The sequence below is a fragment of the Lepisma saccharinum genome, chromosome 28, assembly GCF_977018435.1.
Source record: "Lepisma saccharinum chromosome 28, izLepSacc3.1, whole genome shotgun sequence".
Classification (NCBI taxonomy): Eukaryota; Metazoa; Arthropoda; class Insecta; order Zygentoma; family Lepismatidae; genus Lepisma; species Lepisma saccharinum.
In genome coordinates, this window is record NC_139256.1 from 29,847,416 (window position 1) to 29,868,322 (window position 20,907).

At 38.2% G+C, this 20,907-nt stretch overlaps 1 protein-coding gene across 4 annotated transcripts in view; it reads left to right on the forward strand.

Moving 5' to 3' along the window:
- The window catches only part of mldr (mitochondrial ribonuclease P catalytic subunit), a 33,341-nt gene extending 14,070 nt beyond the window's left edge, over nucleotides 1–19,271 (forward strand). For 2 of the 4 annotated variants that reach the window (XM_083113818.1, XM_083113817.1), the window contains exons 3-6: nucleotides 5,586–5,838; nucleotides 9,186–9,322; nucleotides 15,611–15,806; nucleotides 18,848–19,271. In XM_083113818.1, coding sequence (XP_082969944.1) covers nucleotides 5,586–5,838; nucleotides 9,186–9,322; nucleotides 15,611–15,806; nucleotides 18,848–19,060 — 799 coding nt within the window. In that variant the 3' untranslated portion in view covers nucleotides 19,061–19,271. The remainder of the gene's footprint in view (nucleotides 1–5,585; nucleotides 5,839–9,185; nucleotides 9,323–15,610; nucleotides 15,807–18,847) is intronic. The other 2 variants (XM_083113819.1, XM_083113820.1) reach the window with 2 other exon arrangements.
- Nucleotides 19,272–20,907: the final 1,636 nt, after the last annotated feature.

The window sequence follows — 20,907 nt, forward strand, 5'->3', positions numbered from 1 at the left end:
ACATGATCTGACTTAATCTTATTTCTCCCTGAAGTAAGTGCTCAATCGATAATGGTAAAATAAGTGATTTAAGATATCTATGAAGTTGTTGAGACTGTTTCTTAATGAAAACTACACTAATATCAAACTTTTGCACTGCAGACACTTGTGCAATACATGCCGTGCTTTCCAGATTCCAACGGTGGATGGGCTGGTGTACCGTTGATGCACGCTTCGGCATTCCGTCTTTCATCAGGGTGCACCAAAGGTTTGACCAGGTTAGACCATGACGTCATCATTTTACACCGGCCTCAAGAGCTGGTGCGGCTAGTGAATCAAAATGGCATCGCCTGCAATGAAACTTGTTCTGATTCATGATATGCGTTCTGTAGGCAATAGTATGAAATGTCACACAGATTTTATTGAACGGAGTGCGAATAAACTGGATGCAGGCATGAACTGTTGACATTTTTAATAGTATTGCTTCTTCACTTTCACGCAAAGTGTAATAAAGTATGCCGATGCATCAAAACATGCATCCATCTTCTGCTGCAACATGCAGGAATGCATCCATTTGCAATATTCGTTATTTTTTACAAAAGAATACCATTTAAGTTCATAGTGCTCATGCAAAATAAGATGTCGTTAAGTGAAAATATATAATAATCATAAAATATCTTCTGTGTATTAGTCACTGATGGTGATTTTTTCCTGATAATGCGTGCACATTCTGAATCTAACCTTCATTTGTTTCAGTGTGAAACTTTCCGAATTTCAATGAATTTGACATCACTTTTGGTGCTCCAGTCTGATATACGCTGGTGAATTCTGGAAATCGCAGATGGTTTCCACATTTCCTTTCTAAATCTTTTTGCAGCAGAACAGCGCAAGGTGAAGTGTTTGAAATGCATTTTGTAGCAGATGATGAATGAAGATTTAATACCGTGTGCAGTACTTTGACAATCACATCCACATCCTCACAGTAACAAATCTATTGTATCGGGGTGTTCAATGACTTGGCTGATAAATGGACCAACATGATCCCTGGAATAGGATCTGATGACATTACTTCTTAATTCCTGGAGCTACTTTACTGAGATTCCACTCAATTTGGACTTCATCTATACCTTTTTGCGTCACTGAAATTATACTCACATTTGGAACTATTTTTGCAGTTACTGCAACTCCTTCATACACTCGAGACTTACAATGCCACCCACAAATACCATCCATAACTCCTTCCAAACGGGAAGTTGCTGAATATTTTCATTTTCTCTCTCTCTCTCTCTCTCTCTCTCTCTCTCCCTCCCTCCCCCCTCCCTCCCTCCCTCCATTGAAGTCATGGTCTGCCCTTGCTTCTTGCATGGTGAAGCTTTTCTCTCAACATTCTTCTTGGCATCCGGTCTTCCATCATTCTCTCAACATGTCCCAACCACTTTATTCTCTGATCTTTGACAAATCTCACTATATCCTGGCCTTTTATTAAATCATCTAGCTGTGCATTATATCATATTCTCCAATCATCATCTTCCCTCACAGGTCACACCTTTCTTAATATTTGTTTATAACACCATTAAGCCTTTCATTTACAGTAAGCCCCATTTTAATGCTTCTCTTTCCATTTGCTCATAAATTTGTTTAAGTGTACTTATTCTTCTAGAAATGATTGTAATATCATCTGCATATGCGCAGATTTGACTAGACTTTCCAAATATTGTTCCCTTTTGGTCAACTACATTTATTACTTTGTGCAATGCTAGAATACTTTCATTCAAAACCCAAAAATTGTTCTAGGGATCTGGATATCAGCTAGACAAGGTAGGAGTTCAACTTTTTTTTTTTTAATTTACTCAGTGGTGCATCACTCCAGATTGATTATCAACAGGGAACAGATTTATATGCAGTGATTTTCACAAAAATATGGATTTAAAATTGTAAAAAAAATATGTTTTTAATAATACAAGGCACTACATTAGCTACATAAATCACAGTCTTGGCATTGTAACTATTACCGTGACAGTCTTGAAGGGAAACCAGAAGCAAATCCCGTATGTGTGCCAAAAAATCATTGCTTCCGGCGCTCTTGTTTGGCGCGGAACTAGTATCGAAGGTTGGGTTAAAAAAAGCGGGTTCCTTGACTTGGGACACTCTTCAATATTGCCAAAATAACATTTGTAACAACCAGGTACTTATGCTTGAGCCCTCATTCTTTATTGTTGATAACGATTATAAATAAACTGAAATTTCAAGTGTTTCACAATAGCAAAAGCAGACAGTTGGAAGGTGTAAAATTGAAAATAAAAAATATATATATATAGTTGCATATATATGTAATATTGTTTGGATGACAGTTGGAAGGTATAGAAAAGGTCATAAACTTTTGTTTGTTGAACGTCACTTCGAACTTTGTCAGTTATTTGCAAAAAATTCACCCAACTCTTTCTGTCTGAGTGTTCTGAAATATGGAAATAATATGTAAAAATAACTACAATATGTAAAATACGAGACAAAACCTAATATATGTACAAATATAGAAAATAAAAACTGAATTTTTGAAGTCTACATGCCATGATGTGCAAAGATAATATGAAATATAACTGATTTCAGCTATATACAAAAATATGTATTTACATATAAATCCGTTCCCTGATTATCAGTCTTATTTTATTAACTTGAAATGTGAGAACTTCAATGAGTTTCAAAATGAAGGCAGACATGACCTGCTTTATCTGATTTATCTTTTGTATGACTAACAATAAGATAGCACTGTGCCTTTTGCTTGTGTTAAAAAAGAGCACCAGTGAATAAGATCACACACTGTCTACTCCAAAGTACTGATTCTATTTCAGATTGTCATTCACATGAATAATTCATGACAAAATCAACAAACAGTATTGCTTCTTTGCATCAGATTGGCAGGCTGCAGCTTGAATTCTTTTTTATTGGTCACTAGGTGTATTTTTAAGGAGAGAACTTTGAATACCCAATACTTACATCAGGATTCTCTGCTTTGAACAAAGCATATGCATTGTAAGGTAGTATTTTGAAGGGGTCCTGGATTTGATACCCGTTGGATGCACATTGCACAGTAGTTCAGAATCCACTTTAAACGTCCAGTCCCGATTAGCCTATCTGTGCATTAAGTGAACTTAAAGCAACAATTCATTCGATCAATTCAATCTGATGCTATCTTCCCACAGTCATCTCATCATGCATACTTGGAAGATTATATACAAGGCCCAAACGGTATAAAAACACTATCAATAATACCTGCTAATACTCTGTATTCACTATTGTCACTGCCACTGTTAAATAGAAAATAAAATACACTATTCTAGTCATTAATATCTGCACAATAACAGTGTCACATACCTGTCAGGTCACAAACCTGACCACTGTCACATACATGACCACCATAAATTGTAATATTGATTAATATTTTAATTATTTTTTTGTATATTTTGACAACCTTCCATGATTGCTTTTTGCACACAATATTTGGATATTTACATGTGAACCATGTATGGAGAGGAATAGAACCTGTGAACGGTCATGTTTGTGACTCGTGAAAACCTCCACACCAATATCTGATACCCAGAACACCAATAATACACCCAAAGTTTTGTAATGGTGTAGTATCGTAGAGTATATATATATATCCAAAATGGAAAATACATATGCAAGTAACACTTTTAAGTTGCAGGATAGATGTAATAGGGTAGCAGGAGCAGGATCATATTTCGCTACAAGATTTCTGAACAGCTATACAATATTTGAAATATGTTATTTATGCCAACATTTGAACTTCCGGAGCTAAAATTAAGTTGATTACCAGAAATATCATATTTTTTAAAGAGAATAAAGTGTTTGCCACCATAATTCAATGAAAAACAAATTTTGGCACCTTGGGGTAAAAACACAGTGAGGCACAAGGACCTTTGCACATGGCACGGAGCCCGGTCAAGCCATAAAAATGTCAGGGTATAATGGCTGTCGGACAGGCACCTTGAACACCAACGCACAAGATTGCAAATGACAACTCTGTCAAAAAAAAAAGTGGGGAAAAAGGAGGGTGTCTTCCAAAAAAGGGAGAAGTGACCTTGAGTGGACCAATCACAGAGCCTTCCACTTGAAACAAGGGACCCAAGATCTCACCCCAATATTAGATCCGAAGCCAAATGAAAAATATGTTATAACATAAAGTCCCGGGCCCTAGTAATCACGAAACTATGGATACAGTGAAAGAAAACTGCATGGAAATTCATGTCAATGCTCTAGAAGGAATTCTAAGCGTATGTAATTTTTCATATTTTGAAATATCCAAGAGGTTTTTCTAATGGAGAGGAAAATTTGAAAAAAATTGTCCATTCGCATGCCAAAGGTCCAGCCGAGCCGTCCATTAATTGAAAATATTGGCAATGCAAGAGCACAATATTATTTCAACTGAAATCTTTGGCAATGGATTAAATAATTAATTTTGGTAAATTTATTTCTCCTCCAGCAATTGTAAAATACTTTGAGTGAAGCCTACTTAGAGGTTTCCTTGCTGGCCACTATTATCACTTTAATGTAAGGTTGTAAAGTAAAATTAGTCACAACACAAAACAAAAGTATAATCTGGTGTACGCGAAACACAACTGTATATTCAGATGCTGACTGACTACTGTATCCTACAAGGCCCACTCTGAAAGGAGGTGAATGATATACAGAGAAACTTTTGTAGCATTTTTTTATGTAATAAGAAGCATAATATAGTTTGAACCACCCAGAAATGGGTTTTATCTATTTTTTTTCAACAACTCTCCTGTAATTTGGGCCTTCCCGATGGCACAGTGGTGCATCGCCACCTTGTAATCAAGGGGTCCCGTGTTCGATACCCGGGGAGGTACATAGTGGTTCGGATCCCACTTTAAACTGTAGGTCCAGTCCTGATTAGCCTTACTGTGTATAAAGTTGACTTAAAATACCAAATCAACCAATCTCCTGCAATTTATGAAAGAATCAAGCTTTCATTTTAAGTGCGAAAATTACTTTAACTTCATTTTTTAAAATTTCTGTAAATTTTGAATAATTTGAAGGTCATCTTATAGGACGTACCTGGTCATTAGGACATCTGACTACCATGCGAGAGACATGGATTTGATCCAGCTGGGGGAGAACTGGGATTTTTTCCACTTGTTCAAGCAGCTCCAGCACCCACCCAGCATTATAAAGTGAGTACCTGTAAGAAACTCGGGGGTTAGGGGGAGGGTAAAGGCAGCCAGGGGTGTGCTGCTCATCACTTAACCCCCACCTTTGGCTGTGATCAAGAAAGTGTGTGGTCCCAGGTTCGATTCCTGGTGGAGGCACATAGTGGTTCGGATCCCACTTTAAACTGTAGGTCCAGTCCCAATTAGCCTTACTGTGAATAAGGCTGTGAAATATCAAAATCAGTCAATCAAGTGTGGAGCCCTAACTCCCCCATATGCCTCCATGGTGTTGTGCAAAGCACAATTTTTTATAGGTCATTTCTAGAGTTTTTTTTTCCTTTCTTCAAATTCTGAGCCCTACTTATGAATTACCTTTATATTTGACTGTCATTATAGTAATGTTTTAATCTTTAACAGGGGAAACTGTTTACATTGCGGAGAACAGTTGAAGCCATTGGTCATAACCGAAGAGGAATTTCAACAATTGAAATCTACCTTTATGGAGCGTGCCATGGTTGGGTCTGACGTATTCCTTAAAACTACTCCAGTGGAATTGGAACGATACCAAAAATTCATAAAGGCCACATCACCGTATGATATTGTTATAGATGGACTTAATGTCGGATATGCTGCAGGGGCCAAACAGCCTCCTCAAGCACGTGCCAGGTTGGTGAGTATGGTTGTGTGTAATAGTTGCCACATGTTAATGATTAATTTTTTCATATTGATGCTCTGGTTCTGTATCATATGATTTTTTTACAGCCTATAAATGCAACTAATGAAAAGTAGGGATGTAACCAAGGGCATGCACATAATTTTTTTTTGAGGAGGAAGAGAAAAAAAAAGAAGAATCCTTTTAGGCCAGAATTTTTTGTTGATGGCTCAGGCAGTTCTTATATAATACATTAAGTAGTAGTGGTAATACATATTACTATTGTTATAAATTAATGGAAAACCCATTGTTATTGGTAATTTTTCAGTATTTTTGCAGTTGTTGCCTTGTGCATTGTTAAGGCTTCTTAACTGCATTTTACTTCATGGTTATTTTTGTACATTTTAGTCACACATATTTCTCATAGTTAGAATTGTACAACCTCTTTGTGTGTTGTTTGATTGATTCGGTTGTTTACTTTGTTTCTCTGTGACTTCTAGCTAATATCAAAGATGAGGACGAGTGATAATATGATGAAGGGACACTCAACAAACACACATGCCCAGGCTGAGATTCCAACGTGGGACCTCTGGTGTCTTAGTGTACTGTGCTAACCACTCTGCCATGGAGGTTGGCTTTTGTGTGTGTGTGTGGGAGAGAGAGAGAAAGAGAGCAAGAGCAAGTTGCACTTGATATTTTCCATTAACGTCCGTAGTTTATATCAGTGATCCTTAGCCTCCACAAGGAATCTGCACCAACAGTCCTCACCCATTGACCAGTAGCGTGTCCAGGATTTTCGAAAGGGTAGGGTTATGTGTATATTTTTTTAAGTAGTCAGCCCTCATTTTGCCATATTTTCCTGCCTTTGACAAGTTTTGATAAGGAACCCATGTCCGGAAATGTACCGTTTTGGTACTACACTACACTGCACTACACTACACTACACTACACTACCACCAAAAAGATGGTTATAACCAGGGATCGAAAATTGCCAGTCGCCATGGCGACTAAAAATTTCAGCCTGGCGACTGTGATCTTTTGCTGTAATATGTACGAAATTTTGAAGATTCTAAGTTCAAATTGCAGTACAGCGTAACTTAGCAATTTTTTTTCGAAGTTGTGAACATTCCATAGAGTCAGTAACAATTTCTTACTCTTTGTCCTACATTTCCTGCTTTCTCAAATGATTTAGCGATGTTTTGAATACCGTGATGCTCAGCTTCTTATACAGAATGTTTCAAAAGTTGCACAACCCAAACTGAAAATATATATCATGAAAACCGTAAGAGATATTTACACCAGGTTTTCTGCATTATGAAGCCTCATCCATTGAGATATTTTTCATTGCATAAAATTATCAGTTTACGACATACAAAAAATTAGATAAATTAATAACTGGCGGAAGGCAGGTTAAAATGTTTCCAGAAATGAAATTTTGAGAGAAAAATATCTTCAAAATTATCGAAGGGTCATAATTAGATGTCTGATGATTGATACAATGTCAATCTATCAATTACGACCAATATTGGTCATGAGCAATACTTGATCGATTTTTGACTGACTATTTTATGGTTTGAGTGAAAAAGTTACATTTTTGGGACATATCTCCATAAATGGCAACACAAGCAGGTCAAAATATTGTCAAAACACGCATGCAACATGTGCATAAGTATTGGCCATACATTTACATGAAAATCATAAATCAAGATTTTGTGCCGAAATTGAACTCTTGAGAGAATTCTAGAGTGGCCCTGGTTATCCTGAATTCTCTTCGCTCACTTTCGCCGCTACTGTGCCTGTTTTTTTTAATTGATTCAGCACGGAGTATACATTGGAGCAGCGTGTGTGCTTTGCTGAACAGTATTTTACTACTTATTCTTACACTCAGGTGCAAGAAGTTTTCAAAGAAAAATACCCTGCTTCTGCTGAACCTCACAAAGCAACTGTTTTATGACAAGTCAAACACCAACAAATGATCCCACAAATTGTTAAGAGTTGGTATTTATTGTTGAAAATCAATTCTCAGATGTTCTCTTCAAATTAACAATGTTTTTTCAAATAATGTAATTGCTTTTATTTGGATAAATGCTAAAATAAATAAATTTAGTAACCCAGTGATAGCCTACATGATCAGTTTAGTGCAGAAAACCAGGTGTAAATATCTCTTACGTTTCATGATATACATTTTCAAAGTTTGGGTTGCGTGACTTTTGAAACAATCCGTAGTATGCACAATTGCTAGTAGGTGGTTCCCTGGTGCCTGATTTTCAGAGTTGGCGCCTAGCTTTGAAGAAAATTTTTCGAGCACTGGTTATAACCCCCACCAACCCTGCCTTAGGCATGCCACTGCCATTGACGCTCCTCTCCAATTTCTTACTCCAGCTGTGCGGGCATGCCTTCGTACATTGTCCTCCCAACTAAAGTCCGCCCGGCCAAAGAATGGACTTGAGGAAACCCAGACTTTCCGCCTCCAGTTCAAGGGGGGAAATGCGGTGTTGCTACTGGTTGCTACACACCCGATTTTTGTCCAGTTGTACACGACACCTCTTCCTGTCAACATGGCCCCTTCAATCGCATTTCAAGGAGAGGCAGGGAATCAGAGACCTAGTCGCTTGCTGTGCTGCGGCAACCATTAGGCTTCGTCGTTCTTGGCTTTGTTGAGGGTGACACCTGTTTCGAGAACGACCCAAAACAAAAAGTTGGCAATGCAGAATACCACGAGAATTGCTCCTCGCCACGGTAACTGGACGAAGCCGATTGCTTCAGCGGTTCATGTGACCCTCCATGGCTTTCTACAGAAAAGATGAAAACAGAATTTCCAAGTCCATTCTTTGGCTGGAACCACTGTAGTCTCTGGTCTTCCTATTCCTCTCTTTCTTCCTGGGCTACCATCAGGTACTTTCCTTGGAATCTCATCTTCTGCTATCCTCCTAACATGCCCTGTCCATTTTAGCCTTGATATTTTTACATATTTTACAATATCGATTTCCTTATAGAGGCTATACATCCCCCAAAATTTACTCAACCCCAAAAATAATTCATAGAGACCCAATTCAATGTCATTTTGGCTCTAAATTTACCCTTCCACTTCGTAAATATGGACTTACACCCTCCTTTCCAGATGGAATAAGACAGAGGTCCCATGTTCGAACCCTGCTCAGCCATTGGTATGTTATTGTGTTTGTCATAATACCATTCATCCTCATTGTCACAATTAACTCATGAGGTATGAAAGAAATGTAACATTTGTAATTTTATATCAGATTCGTAAAATTTCAGTTAATGGTATTGGTGGAATTTTCATAGTTTTGCTCAAAGGTTTTCAATGTTTCTATAAAATGCAATTTAATTTAATTTTCTTGCAGCTCCAATCTGTGGTGAAGCACTTCATTAACAACAATGACCGTGTGCTTGTACTGGGAAGAAAGCACATGAAAACATGGCCTCAACGTGAAATGGGATATGTGTACAAAAATGCTTCAGTGTTCCTTGCTGATAATCTGTAAGTATCCTTACGGTTCTTGTTTAGAACACAGGTGCATACACAGTAGTGCCTGAACTATCCTGTCTTGAAGCTTCACCACCCCCATTGTCTGTCGGATCTCCTCATTCCTTATTCTATCCCTTCTAGTCTTCCCCAATATACTCCTTAAAAATTTCATCTCCACTGCCTGCATCTTTCTTTTGTTTCTCTCTGTCATTGTCCAAGTCTCTGCTCCATACATAATCATCGGCACATAGTATGTGTTATATTTTACCTTCTTGCATTTCATAGGTACATCCCTGTTCCAGATTAATCTTCGAATGCTTTCATATAGTCCACCACCCATTTGTCCTCATCTATTCTTCCACTTCTCTTAATTATGCTTCCTAGATATTTGAAGCTCTCCACTACCCTCAACTCTTCCGTGTCCATCTTTATTCTTGGTTCATTTCTGGCTCTTGTTTCTTGTTCTTATTAACACCTCACTCTTTTCTGCACTGAATTTCATTCCTGCTCTTTTGATTTCCTCATTCCAACTATCAAGTTATCTCTACTCCTTCTTCCCGTTACCCCATATTACTAAGTCATCAGCAAATGACAGGGCCTTCATCTCCTCCTCTCCTATCTTCTTCCCCACCTCTTCGTTAATTGCATCCATTGTAATTATGAAGAGCAGTGGGGAAAGAGCACTTGTACTTTAGTCCATTTATACTGAACCACTCCGTTCTTCCCACTGGTGTCTTCAAACAGATCTGGTTGGCCTTGTATGTGCTCTGCACTCTGCACACTATCTCTTCCTCGACTTCTTTCTCTCTTAGAGCCTTCCAAATCTTTGTTCTGTCCATGCTATTGTATGCCTTTTCTATATCTAGGAATGCCATAATCAAATCATTTCCATACTCGTAGTGCCTTTCCTGCATTTGCCTAGTGGTGAATATCAGGTCTACTGTTGATCTGCCTCTTCTAAATCCATACTGTTCCTCTCTCATGTTCAGCTGTCACTTCCCTTATCTTTCTCTAATATTTTCTCATACACCTTTGCTGAGTGGCACATAAGTTTTATTCCTCTGTAGTTTTTACATTCCTTTCTGTCACCCTTTTTGAATATGGGAACTATTAGTTCCTTTGTCCAATCTCTTGGCACTTCTCTCTCTTGCCACACTGTTTTCAACTCTCTGTACAGCCACTGCACACCAATCACTCCTGCTAGTATCATTTCCACTGGCACTTCATCTACTCCAGATGCTCTACCTCTCTTCATTATCTTCAGAGCTTCCTCCACTTATTTCCATGTAAGATTCACTTTTTCCTTCCTCTTTTCTCTTTCCTTCACTTCTTCATGTTTATTTCCTTTTTTTACATTCAGCAATTTCTCGAAATGATTTCTCCACATTCTCCTTATTTCTTCATCTTCTACAACGTTTCCCCTTTCGTCCCTTAGCTTACAGCTGTCTCCTCTTTCTCTTCTCCTTTCCCTAGCTAATCCATACAATACTTTCTTGTTCCCATCTACATCATCTTCTAGCACTTTGGCCTATTCTTCCATCCACTTTCTCCTTTCCTCCTTTACTACTGTTCTTGCCACTTTCTTCTTTTCCACACACTCTTTTCGTACATTTTGTGATTTAACTTTAAATCATTTTCTAAATGCATCATTTTTGTTTTTCACTGCCACTCTAGTTCTTTCATTCCATAGTGTTTATTTCTTTTTTTGCTTGTCCTTCCACATACCTTTTCAGCTGCCTCTCCTAATTCTGTTTTAAATCTTATCCATTTTGTTTCTACTCCTTTGGGTTCATCTCTTGGCACTTTTGCTCGCAAAATTTCTTGATATTTCTCTTTTATCATCTGATCCTTCAATTTCCACACTTTTATCCTTCTCTCTTGTTCCTTCTTCTGTCTTTTATTTTTCATCGCCTGACATCTCTTACTAGTAGCCTGTGGTCACTATCGAAGTTCTCACTGGGTATTACTTTAATGTTGTTCATTTTCTTCTTTACTTCCTTGTTTACCAATATATAATCTATTACAGACTTTTGTTCATTATTGTAACTGTATCTTGTAATCTTATGGCTGTCATATTTCTTCTTAAACCAGCTATTACCTACTAACAGTCCGTTTCTCTTACAAAAGTCCAGTAGCCTCCTTCCCTCCTCATTTCTCTGTCCCCATCCATCTGCTCTAAGTATTTCCGTATACCCTTTCCTCTCCCTTCCCACTTGTGCATTAAAATCACCCAACACAATTTACCATTCCTTTCCTACATGTTCTTCCAAAAGTCTTCTTCAAATTCTTCTTTCTCCTCCCTTGTACATCCTGTTTGTGGGGCATACACTTGAATTATTTCTATTATTTTCCCTCTTACCATTCATTTTTAGTTTTATAATTCTGTCATTTACCCTTTCTACGTCCTCACTTATTCCACTTCTGACTACCAGGGGTCCCGGGTTCAAATCCTGGCCTGGGCATGGATGTTTGTGAGTGTCCATTCATCAATTTAATCTCATCACCACTCTTCCCCATCTTTGCAAATTAGCCAAAAGTGGTACAAAAAGCGAAGTAAAATATAGCAAATCAGTCAATCAAATCCACTTCTGACTACAAATCCAACCCTACTTTGTCTGCCATCTTCAGTTCCTGCCCAGTACAGTTTAATTCAATTTCATTTCTCCTCTTCCTTTCCATTTCGTTTCACTCATTCCAAAGATGTCCATCCCTCTTCTCCATTAGATCCTCAATTTCTGCAGTCCTTCCTGTCAGTGTTCCAATATTCAGTGTCCCTATTCGTAGACCGTCTCGTCTCCGATTTCCAGTCCGGCTTGCCTTAACTCGAATTTTTTGTTCACAATAAAAATTTCAGAATTTTTATTACGTTTTCACAGCCTCACCAGGATTGATGTTTCGATTTCATAACAAAGATCTTAAAAATTGTACTTGTTTGTGTTTCAGCTTATAATAAGCAGTTAAGCTCATTAACAAACATCACAAATCTGGTTTGTAGTATTTGAATTCATAGAGTAATGTGTGTGGTGAAGAGATGCATGGAAGGGATTAAGATTTGGGGAATTACTAACCTAATATTGGAGGATTTCTACAAGTGATTTAAACAATGGTAATGTAACAATGCAATATAAATCATCTGAATGGTAATATGTTATATTTATCTAAATTTTCTCACAATTATTATTTTTTTCAGGAACAAAATTATTTGAATGAAGAATATTAAAGATTGAGTAATTATTTATTTGTAGAAACAATGAGAATACACAATTGGTCAATGAAAACTGAAGATGCAGTGCTCCTCAAGGGAAGCATACAATGTACCATTTTTTCTGTGGTAATCTAATACAAAAAGAAAATCAACTCCTGTAGAGACTTCGCTTGAAATCTTTCAAATTGGCTATAATTTTCTGTGAGATGTTTAATTACTATTACATGATTTTTCCACCCTATACGTTTTTGGAAAAAAAGGGGGTTTTTGGCCTTGAGACAGCATAATGCACAGTCTGTTAATGCTGATCTCATAACTCTATGACTTACCTCTAAACCCTGAAAACCAAGAACCTGAATTTTCCAGTGTTCTGTTTCTCAGTCGTCCCAAACATTCACACATAAAAAAGCTGTATTTAGCTTTAAAATTATAAAAAGTGTTCAGTTCTTACTTATTCTAAGTAACTCCTCATCCTGTAAGAGAAACTCAAAATAATAAGCAAAAATATGACATACTGATATCTTGCACAATAACTAAGACTTTAGTTTTTTTTCGCTACATGCATGCACAAGACCAAATTTGCATCAATTCTGTGGTTTACTGTCCATAAAAAAATATCATTTTCCACTTTTAACTACTTTCTAGCAATAAATGAACATTTTTGGTGTTATCATGATTGCAAAAAAAATTGTCCCTAACTGCTATAAGTTATTGTTTTATTTATTGGCAGTGTATTGGAAGATCACAGTCTGTTCTAGTTAAAATAGATTCCAACAGATTGCTCATGTAACAAGAAGAAAATGAATTCAAATTTAAGACTTTTCTTTCAAATGATTTTTGAGATTGCATTTTTAACTGAATCTTGGTTCTTCTGCAGTTTCTTATGCATTGTTACATATTCTTACATCATAGATATGGGTCTCTGGCATACTGTGCCATTGCTCTGTGAATTCTACTGTTTTGCCTTTGTGGAATGGTCTCTGTTGGGCTCGAGTCTTGGTCAAGTCTGCATGTTTCTCTTAAAATTTCTATATAGTACATCTCATATGTGAATTAAATTATAAGGTAATGTAGAGTGGAACCACAATCACAAGGACCTGTGCAGGACCGCGAGTCCTGTCCATTGTACTTGTGCATGGAGGGGCAGAGTGGAGTATGATTCCTTGTAGCCCGAGTTGAATGGATGGAGGGGAAGATGCGTGAATGCTTTTGGCCTAAGTTTTTTCTGTTTGTGGTCGCTCTATACAGCTCCATGCTGGGAGATATTAGGTATCATCAATAGCCACTGATAGACACAGTGGAAGCAAAAAATTGGGCAATACCAGGACTTGCTCGGTAGCAGAGTTGGTAGAGCAATAACTCCATATGCCAGAGACCTGCATTTGTCTTGGTTATATGTACATATTTGCTTAGGTTTCCAAATTTTAAGGTAGATAAAGAAAGCACAACCCCAAAAAGTACATACTTTAGTGGTTAATATAAAATTGCTGCGATTATGCAGACAGTCTGCAAAGATTTTTATAAAGTGCTTTATTTTTAAGGAATGTAACTGTGTAGAAAGTGGAATGCTGTATATATTTCATTTATGACAATAACATTGCTTGTGATTAGGTTATTTTTCTGCTGCTTTAATTGTGTTTGTAATTACGCTCATGTCCATAAGTTAAGGGATTTGTGAGATCTACTAGAAAACATTTGGTCACTGCGATAACGTGCTCTGGCAACACTGAACACGTGACATACGTGTCAGGTTGGCACCATGCCTGCTCTGTACAGTACTGATTAATGTGGCTGGAACAGTCTGTGTGGGAGGAGGTGTTTTTTAAAGTGTTTCTGACTGTGTGTTTGGCCCACAGTATTAGAGTCGTAGGGAAGCAAGATGGCAGGTCGGACACATTTGGATGACATTACGTGTGGCAAGATCATTGGCAGATTAGAGGCTGGCTGAAGTCAGCGAGAGATGAGTCAGGAGTTGAATGTCGCCAGTAGCGTCATTTCTTGTCTGTGGAGATGCTTCCATGTGGACGGAAACATTCAATCGCAATATGGGCATGGCCAACCACGTGCTACAACCCAGTGCCAGGATCGTTATTTTGCTTTAAATACCTGAAACATCCAACCAGCAGAGCACCTGCAATGGGCTAGAGACCTTGTAGCAGCCTCTGGGACACACATCTTCTGTTCCTGTCAGACTGTGTATCCTCAGCTTCGAGAGATATCTCTGTACCCTTCCCCTCACACAAAGACACCGTGTGGCTCGTTGAATATGGTGTATTGCATTGCCCACCTTGAGTGGACCCAGAAACAGTGGGGTAGTGCGTTGTTCACGGATGAGTTGTCGTTTAGCCTGGAGAGTGATTCCCAGTGCCCGTTCATCTGGCATGCCCCTGGAACATGGCACAACCCTGCCAATATTGTGGAAAGGGGCCGATATGGCGGTGCCAGTGTTCTCATCTGGGGGGACATCATGTTAGGAGCACATAAGCCACTGCATGTTTTTCCACGGGGTCCTGTGCTAGCTGTGGTCTGTAGGGATGACGTCCTGCAACAGTATGCGAGACTTTTCCGTGGTGCATAAGGACCTGGTTTCTGTCTGATGGATGATAATGTCAGACCACACAGAGCTTGCCTGGTGGAGGAGTATCTGCAGCATGAGGACATCATGCGCCTGGAGTGGCCTGCTCGCTCACCGAACTTCAATCCGATTGAACATACATGGGACGCTCTAGGCCGAAGCATTGCAGCCTTATCTCCGGCACCACAGACCATTGGAGACCTCTGAAGGGCACTTGTGCAGCAACGGGATGCATTACCGCAGCACATGCTGGATGTCCTGATTCGCAAAATTGGAGCCATTGTGCAACCTGTATTGCTGTCCAGGGTCACCACACCCCGTATTGGCTGGTTCCACCACAAAACATGCCACGAGCGGAGAGAGACCAAGCCACGTAAGTGCTGCCCACTGTCAATTTCCAGTGTTGCCAGGGCACATTTTCATGCTTCCATTATCACAGTGACCCAATTCTTTCTAGTGGATCTTGCAAATCCCTTAACTTATGGACATGAGTGTACTTACATCCATTTTGTTTTTACAGGTCTCAGGATGATCCATTCCTCCTGTATGCTACTTTACACAGTGGCTTAGGAACAAAGTTCATTTCTCGGGATCTAATGAGGGGACATGCATTTCGTTTGAAAGATGCATCACTGATGGGACTCTTCAAGAGATGGCAGCAGCAGCATCAGATACAAGTGAACTACATCACGAATGGTGGCAATGTGAAATTGAAGGTAAGCAATTTTCTTTTCGCATGGAAGCTACCCTTGTACATTGCAGTGTTCCACGAAGGTATGTAGGATGTCTGGAGATGGGGCCCCACACTTATATGATCTTGACCTCTTTTTATGTGAAGGTGATGTGGTCAGCACCATGCTCTTCCCCCCAGTGTAGGTGTGTTTTAATTGTTTTGAAAATAATTGTGGAGGGTTTTCCATTTAAATGTCACATTTCAAAACTCAAAGCAAAGGTGTCCATCACTTAGTGAATTATCCTAGTATTGATAATATTTCAATATTTCTGCAGTTTTTTTTTGTCAAGCCATAATTGCTGTAAGTAACAATGATAACAGTACTTCTCAGTAACAGTAGGTGTAATATAAGTAGCTTTTGCTAACAAAGAAATTTTAATTTTTAGAATGTGGAATTATTTCTCGAAAAATGAAGTTTTGATCCTATAGTCGAAATGTCAGAATTAAAATGCTTTTCACACTCTGAAAAGCATAATAATGCAACATTTTTCTGAAAATCATCTCTGGTTTGGTCTGTAGAGAAAATGAAGGAAGAAAAGGACATGTTAATTTAGGATATAGTATATTACATATGTTCCACATCCTGTATGTTGTAAAAATTTTAATTTTTTTCTTTTACATTTTGGTTTATTTCTTGTGATTTTTTTTAATTTTTTTTTTTTTACATTTTGGTTTAATTCTTGTGATTATGGCATTCATCGTTCTTTTTGACTTTGCAATATCCCTGCCTTCCTCCTTAGGACATAGCAACAATTGATACAGAATGAAGGCATTTTTAATAATAATGAACATACTTTTTTTTTCATATTATGTGAAATGTGTGTAGTCAACACAGAAACACAAAAGAAAAACAGAGATACAGTAGATTACACATTTGAAACAGTAAATTGTCCTGTAAATGTTAGAAACATCTCAGTGGAAAAAGTAAACAGTATAGTGTTACAATCGGATGATTGTTGTGCCCTCTCCATTCAGTCAAAGAATCACGAAATATATAATTTTTAGGGGTGTAATTTAATGTATATTTCCATAGGCTCCAATTAGTTTTGTCTATAATAACATTTAAAAAACTGTATTTTTCTGTTTGTGCAAGTTACTTTTTTATATTTTATGATCAGACTGATGATCATACAGGGTTTGTCCAGTACGTATAGGGACAAGTCATAAAAATAAATTTATTGAAGATATATGTACAGTGTGTTAACATTCTTCAAAATATGATCCTCCTGTATCAATACACTGCTGCCAGCGCTTTTTCCACGCTGTTTAGACACCCTGTCAAAGCTGCTTCGACTGCCTCAATCGTCCCGAAACTATGTCCTTTCATGCTTCTTTTGATCCGAGGGAATAAAAATAACTTGGGGGAGCCATATCTGGACTGTAGGGTGCTTGCAGCAGTGTTGCCACATTGCGTTTGGCCAGTGCCTCCCTCACAATTAGCGACGTGTGACTGCACGCATTGTCGTGATGCAGCAGCCAGGAATCGGCGATCTCCCTTCGGACGTGACAGACCCTAATCCTCAAACATTCGAGCACTAATGCGTAACATTTCCCGTTCACTGTTTGTCCAGCAGGCATAAACTCCATGTGCACCACACCTTTTGCATTAAAAAAAGACGATGAGCATTGATTTCACTCTTAATTTGCTCATGGGGGCCTGTTTTGGTCGAGAAGAGGTGCTTGTGTGCCACTCAGCACTTTGTCTTTTGGTCTCCGGATCATACTCAAAAATGCAGGTTTCGTCACCAGTTATTACTCTGTCCAAAAGATTTGCATCGGTCTCCAAACGTTCCAACAGTTCACGACAAATCGTCACACGGTGTTCCTTCTGCTCGTCTCACAAAACCTTTGGCACCAATTTCACGCACACCTTCCGCATTTGCATATCATCCCCTAAAGGTGCCTTCAAGGCATGATGCTGCATGCAGGAGGAACCTTACCTTTGACCTTACCTAATATGGAATGTTTATTTTGGCAGAGTCTATATATAAAGTGTTTTCCTTAGTTTCATTTTGTGGCAAGACTTTTTATAGTTAGTTTTTGCATTATTTAGGATAACACGAATTTGCAGTTGCATCTATGTAGATGATTTTTTTAAAGTTGTACTTCCCTTCAACGTCGCCGCATTGAAGGTATTAACTAGAGCACTTGAAAAGTAAATTTCTGTAAGCACACAGGCTTTATTAGTATTAGTTGTTTACATTTTAGACTCCTGTACTATTTGGAAAATTTCATGTTGCTATATTGTAATAATTAGGGTGTTCATTTCTGACCATGTGTCCTTTTATTCTGTTGCATTAAAGCTTCAATTTTTGAAATCCATTTCATGTTGTTCCGAGCCTAATAATGCATTTTTATAGTGCTTGTAAATGCCCACTTTGCACATTTGGCCTTTTTCGGTATGTTCTGCTTATTCCCATTTTTGCTACTTTGAGTGTGTCTCCACAGTACACAGAGGTAACCTCTTGTTTTGTGAATGCCCCTTCATCCATTTTATGTACAGTCATTCACCATCATCATTGTGATTAGCAAAAAGCTGCAGAAGAACAAAACCAATAACAAGAAAAACACAAATGAATGCAAAAATTTCAAGTCAATAAGGGCACAACGTACTAAGAACATTAATAACAAGTTCAAGTTTATGCCTATTTACGTGCCTTATTTACAAGTTCTTAGTGCGCATAAATGTGCAATCTAGTAATAATACTTGTGGTAGGTGTGTATTAGAATGTTAGAAAGAAGAGAACAGCTTGCACATTGGGAGGTTATGTTCTGTTGTTGATTTGTAAGCTGCAATGTGAGTGAATGGCGAATGCATGAATTGTGTAAAATATTTATGGTTAATAAAACCATTTACATAAATAACCAAACTAATGAAGCCATTGTACAGTCATGGACACTTCGAGGTTGTAATGCTGTAATTAGCTTTCAATGGGATTGTTACAATCCAGAAGTGTCCGTGACTACACTTAACTACATATGGACATTTTTTCAATGTTCATTAACAATGCTATTTTCTTTCAGTCTCCATTGTCTTACCTCCCAGTTGCACAAGGGGACGAGGAATCGTGGCATGTACCTTATGACATTCAATTCTCAGGAAATGTCAACATGTCGCTAGAACCTCCAGAGAACTGGCTTTGCCTCTCAAGTGAGCTCGTCAAAGAAAAACAACTACCAAAACCTGCAGGGTTTACCAAGAATAATCGTAAAAAAACAACTAAAATACCCATATAGTAATGTTCTCTGTGTGTATATATATCTACATGTAGTAAAATAAAGTTTCTTAATTTATATAATCACAATTAAAAGCTGATAATTGGTGCATTAGTTCCTGTTCTCCCTTCTGGCCCTAATATTTGAGGTCTCCTGAATTAGGGAAAATGTTTTTTTGCCATTCTGAAACAGTGATTGATGTCCCAGTTATTCCCAGTTCATACAGCTAGGCAGGGGATGGACCTCCTTCCCCCTCCCAAAGCCAAGACTGTGACATTGAACTTTATGTAATGTTTTGAGAAAAATCTCCTGTAATGTTCCTTCGTTTTATCACCATGGGCACTGTGCAAATTAAGCTTTTTGTTTTGGTGGGATGCCCACTCAGTTACATATTTGTGATTTTTTTGGGGGGTATGCAAATTTGTATGTATTACCTATCAGTAAACTAACAAGTCATTAAATCGTATGATAATATTTATGTCAACTTAGAAACACTTACCATATTTACATTCTGAGAAAACAAGAACTCATACAGAAAAAGAGCTATCGAAGTTATAAACACCAACCAAATTTCTATTGCCGAGTTCCAACTTAGCATCCATCTAAGCTACTTACAAGTTTCTTGTGAACACATGCATGTAAAATATCATCACTATGCCATGAAAACTGAAGTGGATAACAGCATACTGTTGTCTCGGCTTGGTAACGTTTGTCAGTTTCAGAATAGTGCTCTTCTCCAAAAAAGATTCATGTTTTTCTGCAGGGAAATACAGGGTGTTCATAAAGTGGTGGTACCATTACAAAAAACATAGCTTGGAAACTACATGCAATAGAACAATGCTGTTGATTGCAAAATGAGCCTCTAGTTGCTCTCAGAACGTCAAGGCGGTAATCCACTTCTGCCTATACATGCCCCAGCATATCACCAGTAACAGTTAGGATACTCTCCGTTATTCTTCTTCGAAGAGTAGCAACATCTGGGAATAGCTCCATCACGGCCTATCCACATGCCAGGGAAATGCCTATCCAGAAGACCTCGAACATCCTTGGACCAATGAGGGGTTGAAAAATTGTGCTTGGCTGGAATTCCTCCAACTGAGGAAGAAAGTGCTGTTCAAGCATGTCGTAGTAAATGTTACTGGTAATGGTACCGGGACTTTATGAACACCCTGTATTTGATGACTGGACCATTAATAGTCAGGAAAGGTTTTTTCATTTGTGTTTGTTACATAGTTAAGAACGGACATGCTTTCAATTCAATTTTCTTTGAGGAAGATGAAAACATCCCTGACAGGAATAAAAATATGTAATATTCTTTTGCCAGGGGATTATATTTTTGTGTGTGTGTGTATGGGGGGATCCATGGCGTCCCCCTCCCATTAATTTGCACACTGATCATACGTAGGATGTAATGAGGTGTAAAATTCTCTATTCACTGGTAGAGAATAGTGAATACTGTGACCTATATAATCATCAGTGGTATTTCAGTCAAGGTTGTGTAAGGGAATGAAGGGTTGAATAAAAACCATGTTAAGAGTTGGGCATGGTGTCATCAGGTGGAGGTGCATCTTAACACATGAAATCCAATTCTAGTGTGGTGACATGTCTGTGTAATAACGGTGTACATCTGAGACAGATTGTAACACAAGAACTTACTGCACCGCAGGAAGTAGAAAACTTTATCAAAAAAATGTTGTCAAAGAGAGTACCAGACAAAATCTTGATCGGACAATTTAAATGAGAACCTGAAAAGTAGTTACATTTTTAACCAGACTTTAGCACTGATTTTGGTGGGCTCCTAACTAACATTAGCAACACTGCCTGTTCTTAATAACTAACAAGGCTTTTGTTTTTGAATCCAGTGTTGC